At 40.5% G+C, this 10,321-nt stretch overlaps 1 protein-coding gene across 2 annotated transcripts; it reads right to left on the reverse strand.

Moving 5' to 3' along the window:
- Positions 1–4,791: 4,791 nt before the first annotated feature.
- On the reverse strand, positions 4,792–10,321 carry LOC121385316 (zinc finger protein 184-like). Of its 2 annotated transcripts, none has more exons than XM_041515949.1 (2): positions 10,226–10,321; positions 4,792–6,154 (listed from the first exon to the last, which is right to left on the reverse strand). In XM_041515949.1, the coding sequence occupies exon 2, from the start codon at positions 6,148–6,150 to the stop codon at positions 5,020–5,022; it is 1,131 nt and encodes a 376-aa protein (XP_041371883.1). In that variant the 5' UTR covers positions 6,151–6,154; positions 10,226–10,321; the 3' UTR covers positions 4,792–5,019. The 2 variants fall into 2 exon arrangements, with proteins under 2 accessions (XP_041371883.1, XP_041371884.1); XM_041515950.1 differs by lacking the exon at positions 10,226–10,321 and adding an exon at positions 8,631–8,843.

Genomic DNA, 10,321 nt, shown 5'->3' on the forward strand with positions numbered 1-10,321 from the left:
CAATGATTAATAAACCAATGTGCTCTAATGATTAATAAACCAATGTGCTCTAATGGTAATAAACCAGTGTGCTCTAATGATTAATAAACCAGTGTGCTCTAATGGTAATAAACCAATGTGCTCTAATGGTAAATAAACCAATGTGCTCTAATGGTAATAAACCAATGTGCTCTAATGGTAAATAAACCAATGTGCTCTAATGGTAATAAACCAATGTGCTCTAATGGTAATAAACCAATGTGCTCTAATGGGTAATAAACCAATGTGCTCTAATGGTAATAAACCAATGTGCTCTAATGGGTAATAAACCAATGTGCTCTAATGGTTAATAAACCAATGTGCTCTGATGGTAAATAAACCAATGTGCTCTGATGGTTAATAAACCAATGTGCTCTGATGGTAAATAAACCAATGTGCTCTAGTGGGTAATAAACCAATGTGCTCTAATGGTAATAAACCAATGTGCTCTAGTGGGTAATAAACCAATGTGCTCTAATGGTAATAAACCAATGTGCTCTAATGGTTAATAAACCAATGTGCTCTAATGGTAATAAACCAATGTGCTCTAATGGTAATAAACCAATGTGCTCTAATGGTAAATAAACCAATGTGCTCTAATGGTAAATAAACCAATGTGCTCTAATGGTAATAAACCAATGTGCTCTGATGGTAAATAAACCAATGTGCTCTAATGGTAATAAACCAATGTGCTCTAATGGTAAATAAACCAATGTGCTCTAATGGTAAATAAACCAATGTGCTCTGATGGTTAATAAACCAATGTGCTCTAATGGTAAATAAACCAATGTGCTCTAATGGTTAATAAACCAATGTGCTCTAATGGTAATAAACCAATGTGCTCTGATGGTTAATAAACCAATGTGCTCTGATGGTAAATAAACCAATGTGCTCTGATGGTAAATAAACCAATGTGCTCTAGTGGTTAATAAACCAATGTGCTCTAATGGTAATAAACCAATGTGCTCTAATGGTAAGACAATTTTTAGACATGGTCAAACAATCTATGTTAAAACTTTTAAAAGCCACACTTTCTTTTATCAGGGCTAGCTCTGGCACTCGCCAAATTCGCCAACTGCCAATTTTAAAAGCAGTTTGTGAATTTTATTTTAATTTGGCGAAATAATTTCATCTAATAATTGACATTTTAATGAAAATATCTGTTGAATTTTTAAAGTTTATTAGACAATTTGGCGAAATGTTTTGCTCACCCAGAGCTAGTCCTGTTTTATAAAGCCAATTTTAGTCAAATTGTTTCCATGATGTTAATAAAAGAAACATGAATACTATTGTGAACAGATACTAGTATGGACTTTTGAAATACAAATTTCGACGAAAAGTATAATTGTTTCTGCTGGGGCAGTTTTTTTAATCACAAGGACTGCAGTGTATAGCTAACAATCATGTACCAGTGAAACATATACTTCTATGCAGTATTTATTTTAGGAGAGCAACAAATTGATCGCCTGGCAGTAACAATTTCACGGGTGTAGGAAGGTGTCACAAAGTGTGTGTGGGGGGACACATACACACACACACACACACACACACACACACATATATATATATATATATATATATATATATATATATATATATAAACCATCGCTACTGCTAAAACATGGGGGGGCACATCTCCCCACCCCAGCTTCCTATGCTAATGCAGTTTATTTGACATTTCACGCGATTGCTCGCCAAGCACAAGCATATGAGACGAGGGGAGGGGGGGGGGGGGGAGGATGGGGTGCTGGAAAATGTCCTAGTGCTGGAACAAAACCTCAAATTCGGGCATAATTATACTGATATTTTCGTGCAAAATGTGCCAACCTGAAACCTTTTTACCATGTGGGGACTGGATGTAGCCCAGTGGTAAAGCGCTCGCGTGATGCGCGGTCAATTTAGGATTGATCCCCGTCTTGTTCCAGCCAGTGCTCTACAACTGGTGTAACAAAGTCCTTGGTATGTATTATCCTGTCTGTGGGATGGTGCATATGAAAGATCCCTTGCTGCTAATCGAAAAGAGTAGCTCATAAAGTGGCGACAGCGGGTTTCCTCTATATCTGTGTGGTCCTTAACCATATGTCTGACGCCATATATCCATAAATAAAAATGTCTTGAGTGTGTCGTTAAATAAAACATTTTCCTTCCTTCCTTCATTTTGTGCCATGGACTCAGCCTTTGAAGTGCATTTGGTTACCATGTATTTCTATCATTCTACCCTCAAAATTAGTTGTAATCCATGTAATGTGTAGTGAATCGTTTGCAACCCAATATAGCCGTTTGGTAGTAATGATAATATGAATAAATATTGTTATTAAGGTTCGGGCATTTTTGTTTTAATTCAGGCAAAAGCCAGCCTGCCCCACCCCCACAAAAATAGGAGCCTATGCAAGAGTGATCTACAAGCTTCCTACTGCATGCATGCATACATACATACAGACAGACAGACGTACATAGATACAGACATACAGACATACATAGATACAGACAGACAGACACATATATACATATATATATATATATATATATATATATATATATATATATATATATATATATGCAGCCTTTTTAAAAACCATTAACGACATCGACTAAATAAATAAAGGTGGGGGTTTTTTTAACAACACATTGACTAGTTATTGGCCAGTCTATGTATGTATTTATTTATTTACTGTTTATTTGCACATTACAATTTAAATGTGATTTGGTCATCCTGGGGGTTTGCAGAGCTGTTGGGGGGGGGGGGGGCTGAATAAAAAATATTGGTAGTAAATCTTAAGGCAGAGATTAATTTTACTTTCATTTTAAGACGTCTAGTTGTATGGGTGAGCATATCCCCGAACCCCATAAAAACTTTGCTTTGCGCCCTCGATCTGTCAGCCTCCACCCCCATCCCCCATGTCTACTTGTTTGCGTCGTGCCTGGTTTGTTGTAATTCAAAAATTACATTATGCCAATCGAATTAAAATTAGCTCCGCTGGGACATTACTAGAGCTAATTTTAATCGGATTGACATTATGCACAATATATCGACTGAAAGAATTGAGGGACCACAGAAAGACTGACAGCAGACTTGGACTGAAAGCAATACCCTCATCCGTGGCGTCGTCAAGTTAAACGTGTTTACTCCCACGTCAAGGGGCCGGGACGTAGTCCAGTAGTGGTTGTACAGTAGCAAAGAAGAGAGTTCCGTGTCGAAGTTCGAGGTGCGTGGTGAAATAAAGCACTTGCCTGATGCGCAGTCCTAGGATCAATCTCCATTGCAAAAGAAAACGTAAGAGGGAGCTGCTGCCAGATTATAAAGAAATAAGGCTCTGCTCTCCCCCCCCCCCCCTCCTCCTCCGACACGCACACACTACAAGAAAAAATGTACGGGGGGTGGGGTGGGGGTATAATTCATACTCATTATAAATAAAGATTAAAAACATTCAGCTTAAACCCGCGAGATTGTGGCTTCTCTCCACAGAGACCATTCTATCGTTCTTATGGGCCTGTCATTGGGTATTTGCTTGTGTTATTATCTGGAATAAATGGCCGTCACAGGATGATCTGAATTAACTAAAGAGTGGCGATGTGACTGAAGGAACTATCCTCAGTGGCGGATCCAGAAAATCCATTTAGAGAGGGGGGAAGAGAGAGAGAGAGAGAGAGAGAGAGAGAGAGCTTGAGGGCGAGAGAGAGAGAGAGAGAGAGAGAGAGAGAGAGAGAGAGAGAGAGAGTCAGTCTTTAACATGCCCATGTACCTCTAAGGTTTCAGGCATGTCTGTCACGGGTCAAGTCTCTGGATAGCCAGTGACCTGGTCCGGGACTCAATAGGGGGACCCCAGTGACATGAAGTGAAGGGATTTCTCGGATTCTCCAAGGTAATTTCTTTTAATTTGTTTTTATTTAAAGAGCATAATTTAGATCCGCCGCTGATCCGGAGTTTTCTGCCATTGTAACGTGTATAACATATGGACTAAAATTACACAATAACGATATTTTCTAGTTTAGGGTCTACTTGACTGACACCCAATATCCGATGTGGATTTTTGTACCCTGGTGTCGTTCATTCTTGTATAAACAGGGAGTTTGTTGTTCTAATGATTGTAGTTCCGAAAATCGGATTTTACTTTCAAATAAATTCGTACGTCCTAATTTATTTTTAGAAAGTACAGGGTTCTACAAATCCATGGTGCGGGATTTAGCTCAGTTGTTTAAGACCTCGCTTGATGTGCTTGCGTCGCAGGATCGAACCACCTCGGTGGATCCATTCAGCTGATTTGGGTTTTTTCTCTCGTTCCAACCAGTGCACCACATCTGGTCAAAGGTCGTGGTACGTGCTTTCCTGTCTGCGGGAAAGTGGATAGAAAGTATCCCTTGCTGCATTAAAAAATATTTTAGTGGGTTACCCTCGACCATGAGTTAGAATTACTACATGTTTGACATCCAATAGTCGATGACTGATTAGTCAATGTGTTTTAGGGGTGTCGTTAAACGACTGGTATATCAAAGGCCGTGGTATGTACTACCCTGTCTGTCGGATGGTGCATATAAAAGATCCCTTCTTGTTAATCGAAAAAGAGTAGCCCATCAATATATGTGGTCCTTAACCATGTCTGACGCCATATAACCGTAAATAAAATGTGTTGAGTGCGTCGTTAAATAAAACATGTCTTCTTGTCAAACACTGAAGTACAATGGAAAATTAGTTACAAACACTAGCAATCGACCGCAAACACATTCGATATACAGACACTAGTATTCTGAACAAGAATAACCAATCAATCTATCTCAAACGTAATTCTATTTTATTGTATTTAATTATTATCGTCAAAAATTCCTGTATCACTGACAGCAAGATTCTGTACTTGTTTCCAGGCACATTTCCAAAGTCAGAACGTTGGTCACAACTGGTGCATGTGTGTAACGTCACGTGTGCGTTCAGATTTGGCAGAAAGTCAAAATCAGATTATGGTATGTAGTCTAAATCAGATTACGATACCTACAGTCAATATCAGATTATGATACATAAGAAATATAATCTTCCAGAATGCCACCATCGTGTACAGCGTGATTTTGTGCATGTTCTTTGGCACATTTCCAAAGTCTGAATCGTTGATCACAACTGATGCATCTGTAGGGTTTGTGTGATGTCACGTGTGCGTCCAGATTGGGCAGGTAGTCGAACTCCTTCCCACACACATTGCACAAGCAGAACGCCCTCTCCCTATGTCCCAGCATGTGGTTGGAAAACGTCTCCAAATAGGAGAAGGTTTTCCAACAAAGACCACATCTATACAGCTTATCGTTGTCCGACACTTCGTCATTTCCAGCAGAGCTCAATGACGTTTTGGTCGGATTTTCTTGCTGAGCAACATCTCTGCTCTCCTCTTTTGATTGAAACTGCACAGCGATATAAGGTTTTGGACTAGGTAACAGCTGCGCAGGAGCGGAAGTGTTAACGGCAGTACTTAACGTTTGATTGGCTGTTGAAAACGGCGCAGACACAACAGTATTTGATGTCTGATTGGATGCTGCCGTAAGCGGTATAGTTTCTTGATAGCCGATTGGTTCCTTAGAATCGTCAATTTTATTACTGGGCCATGTTATGTCATCACAATGTGACATCACCGGCACATTCTGCTGGTACGCCTTCGCAGAGGGTTCATTGTAGCACCAAGTCATTCGGCTAGGTATGAATACATTTGGGTGTGCGGGCTTAGTCGGTTCGGTGAATCTTTTGAAGTATTCCGGATTGTACGGCCAAGAAATATTTTCACTGGAATATCGTACTCCATCTTTGGTTAGGTCTGCCTCTCTTTTAGGTGGTTCCACGTGATAGGTCCAAGTAGGAGAAGATATGTCGCCGATTACTACTTCGTGGGAAACAGTTTGTCCAACAGCCAGGGATTTGTCTGGGACTATTTTTTCTGGAGACTGACGTCTAATGTAAGGGTGGTGTCCTTCGGTTCTTGCTTGCGTTTTGTGCACTCGTTTGGCCTTCTGCTTGTTGTGTGACGCCTTTGCCTTGACTGGAGTCTCATGCATAAGCTGGTGATTCGCTAAAGTTTCCGGAAACGAAAATGTTCGGCTGCAGACACTGCATCGTAACATCTTCTCCTCGTCCTGAGCTGGATCCATGTTAGGCATCAACCTTTAAAGAAAATAACGAAATATGAATTAAGTATATTACTAGGAAGGAAGGAAATGTTTTATTTAACGACGCACTCAACACATTTTAATTACGGTTATATGGCGTCAGACATATGGTTAAGGGCTACACAGATATTGAGAGAGGAAACCCGCTGTCGCCACTTAAAGGGCTACTCTTTTCGATTAGCAGCAAGGGATCTTTTATATGCACCATCACACAAACAGGATAGCACATACCACGGCCTTTGATATACCAGTCGTGGTGCACTGGCTGGAGCGAGAAATAGCCCAATGAGCCCACTGACGGGGATCGATCCCAAACCGACCGTGCATCAAGCGAACGCGTTACCACTGGGCTACGTCCCGCCCCTATATTACTAGGCGCGTATTCAGGACTTTTTTTCAGGCCAATTCTTGAATTGGAGGGGGGGGGGGGGGGGGTCTACATGCAGCTTCTTAAATGGGAATCTTATATTAGCGGTAAAAACTTCCCTTATACGATTTTGATTGTGATAACTAGTTTGTCCACATTTAATATCCACTCCGCCCCAGCATTATGACACCAAAATCAAAAACAACGTACACCATGCAGGGGCGTAGCGGGGTCTAGACATGGGGGTAGGGGGGGGGGGGGGGGGGGGGGGAGATACGAACCTAGCGGAACCTACCATTTTCCCTGGATTCCCTGAAAAGCTTCATTCAAGCACACACACACACACACACACACACACACAACCTACGCCACTATCAATGTTTGTAAACTTTTCGAGGTCTTAAATTCCTCGTCATAGGCGGATTGTTGCCCGGTTTAAACGAAAATGTCATAATTGGGATAACAACCTGTAACACTTTATATTTGTATATAACATTGCTACCAAACAGCTATAGTGTTTCAAACGAATCACCACACATTTTTTACACTGATTACAACTAATATATTACTGCTAGTAAAATTATGGAAATATATGGTGAAATGTTTTTAGGCCAGCTCATTTTGTCTGACCATCTCTATAGTTTTTGCCCAAATGCATTTGCATGCAAAATTTTGCTAATGCACTTGACACCACCACCCCCAACGACCAGTATCGTAAGCTATGTTCTCGTCACTCACCACCAAACTGAATTAAGCTAGATATAGCCCCGACTCCTGGGAATCGATTCGAATTCCGTCATCGATTGTCGGTTATAATCGGTTTTCACTAACCTATGAACGTTAAATTAGACAGTCGGTTTGAATATATATGAACTTAGGAAGGATTTGAATTATTAGAAATAGGCGTACGGTCTTCCATTTTTGTAGGGTGTGGGGGCAGATGGAGGGAGGAAGGCTTATGTTTGCCCGAATTAAACGAAAATGCCCGAATCTGGATAACATTTATTCATATTAGCATTACTGCCAAATAGCTATGTAGGGTTGCAAACAAATCACTACACAGTTTTACATGGATTACAATATTATGTGTAGAATGATGGAAATACAAGTGAAAAGGTTTCCGGCCAGCTCATTTTACCCGAATATCTCTATAATGTTTGCCCAAATTTGAGGATTTGCTGAAGAACATGTGTGTGTGTGTGTGTGGGGGGGGGGGGGGGGGGGGGGTGTTTGCATTTACCTCCAGCCTCTACCCTCTCCGTCTCGTACGAATCATACATTTAATTTCCCTTTATTACCTATTTAAAATTTTAGTGTGTTTTCTTGGTCTACGTTACGCATATATTAAAATAAACCCAACCCCAAACAGATTTTACCTACATTTCTACTCAAAAAAACGACTCAGTGGGTAGGTGTAAGGCCACTATACCCTCTTTTCTCTCACTAACCACTAACAACTAACTCACTGTCCTGGACAGACAGTCCATGTAGCTGAAATATGTGCCCTTGACATCGTGCTTGGACCGTAATTACATAGAAGCACGAAAATAAGTTAAAATGAAAGTAAAGTTTGTTTTATTTAACGACGCCACTAGAGCACATTGATTTTTTTATCTTATCATCGGCTATTGGACGTCAAACATATGGTCATTCTGACACTGTTTTTTTTTAGAGGCAACCCGCTGTCGCCACATAGGCTACTCTTTTACGACAGGCTGCAAGGGATCTTTTATTTGCGCTTCCCACAGGCAGGATAGCACAAACCATGGCCTTTGTTGAACCAGTTATGGATCACTGGTCGGTGCAAGTGGTTTACACCTACCCATTGAGCCTTGCGGAGCACTCACTCGGGGTTTGGAGTCGGTATCTGGATTAAAAATCCCATGCCTCGACTGGGATCCGAACCCAGTACCTACCAGCCTCTAGACCGATGGCCTAACCACGACGCCACCGAGGCCGGTAAGTTGAAATGAAATGAAAGACCTAAATTTCATCATCTAAACTATAAGAAAAATTACAGTTAACACTTCCCACGACGATCGATTATGGATTTTATAATCATTCATCACAATCGATCAATAAAATTGTGAAGTCCTATTCGTACACGCTTGTGTTGAAGTAGGTTCAATGTACATCGATTCTAAGTAACATTACGTCATCCATCACAAATGTTGAGTCATCCAACGTTTGACATCGACAGATCAATACCTCGTAATTCTGAAGAAGAAACTAAAAAAAATAATTAAAAAATGAAAAAAGAAACTAAAAATGGCACTTTATTGGGGCTTTTTTCTGGGGGAAGAGCTCAGTGCCTTCAGGGCTTCTAGAATTTATATAAAATCCACTAGCCATGGGATCAGTGATTTTTTTAATTTACTAGCCATGATTAAAAATTCACTAGCCCTACTTCTTTTTAAGTTAATACAATTTTACTAATTAATAGTAATAATCAAATATGTCACCTAAACAGGAAGATAGTGCTTAAAAACACTAACATTGGGGGGTTGGGGTGGGGCAGAATATTCATATTTACAAAATAAACTTAATTGCAACATTTGACCCAAAATATTCACTAGCCATCGGGCATGGCAACAGTAGTTATTTACTAGCCCAACATTGAATATCACTAGCCATGGGAGTGGGGCTACCATAATCTAGAAGCCCTAGTGCCTTTTACTGCCATCTCTGCAAGGTACGGACCTACATATTTGATATCAATGTGTATGTGTTATATTTGTAACCTACGAAACAAGAAAGAAACCCCTATATCCCATCCCATCTCTCTCTCTCTCTCTCTCTCTCTCTCTCTCTCTCTCTCTCTCTCTCTCTCCCACCCTCTCCCTCCCCACCCTCTCTTCCCCTCCCTCCCTCCCTCCCCTCTCTCTCTCTCTCTCTCTCTCTCTCTCTCCTCTCTCTCTCTCTCTCTCTCTCTCTCTCTCTCTCTCTCTCTCTCTCTCTCTCTCTCTCTCCCTTCTTAGACAATAATCGATCCAACAGCCATTCAAATTAACAGGGGTCAATATGAATCTAGCGCACTCTTGTCTATATTTTCATTTTACCTGGACACCTATGATATAAACAGCCTAATAGTGTGTGTGTGTGTGTGTGTGTGTGTGTGTGTGTGTGTGTGTTGCCTTTGAGCAGTGGAAGGGTTGGGGGATACTCCGAACATCCAGTCCCTAATTAAAATAAATTGAACATACGTAAAACACACACACACACACACACGCACACGCGCACACACGCGCACACGCACACACACACGCACGCGCGCGCGCGCGTATATTTATTGAGTACTTTTTTTTTCTTTTCTTTTTAACCTAAAATTTTATATATACGCATTATGAAGTCGATCCCATTCAATGATGATTAGACAGGCTAGCAATTTATTTTTAGATGAAGGACGGGAAGAACGCGATCAGTAGGCCTCCCACAGATCCATTTCCACCACACCCACTTTATGGTTTCTGACACATTCTGATGTGGATGAATCACCGAAAAAAAAGAGCGTCAAATGTAGTTGTTGATTTTAATATTAAATAAGAACCCAAATAGAGCCCCTCGTAAAAATCGAATTGAGGTCAAATCGGTTTCTGCTGCATATATTTTTTCATAAACATCAATAAATAAAATCAAAGTATAGAAGTGGTAAATTCGCTCTGTACACAACAAACAGAATAACATATATTAAATTATTACCTATTTTATTCCTCAAAAGAAATTCGTTTCTTTCCTCCTCCGACCCTCTGTGCGTAAACTGGTTATCGGTGCATACTCAGGAACGACTAGAAAAAT

Source organism: Gigantopelta aegis, chromosome 11 (genome assembly GCF_016097555.1).
Source record: "Gigantopelta aegis isolate Gae_Host chromosome 11, Gae_host_genome, whole genome shotgun sequence".
Taxonomy (NCBI): Eukaryota; Metazoa; Mollusca; class Gastropoda; order Neomphalida; family Peltospiridae; genus Gigantopelta; species Gigantopelta aegis.

What these genes read in the sequence shown, in the direction of transcription:
- LOC121385316 (XM_041515949.1), bottom strand. Translation starts at nt 6,150, where the DNA reads ATGCCTAACATGGATCCAGCTCAGGACGAGGAGAAGATGTTACGATGC.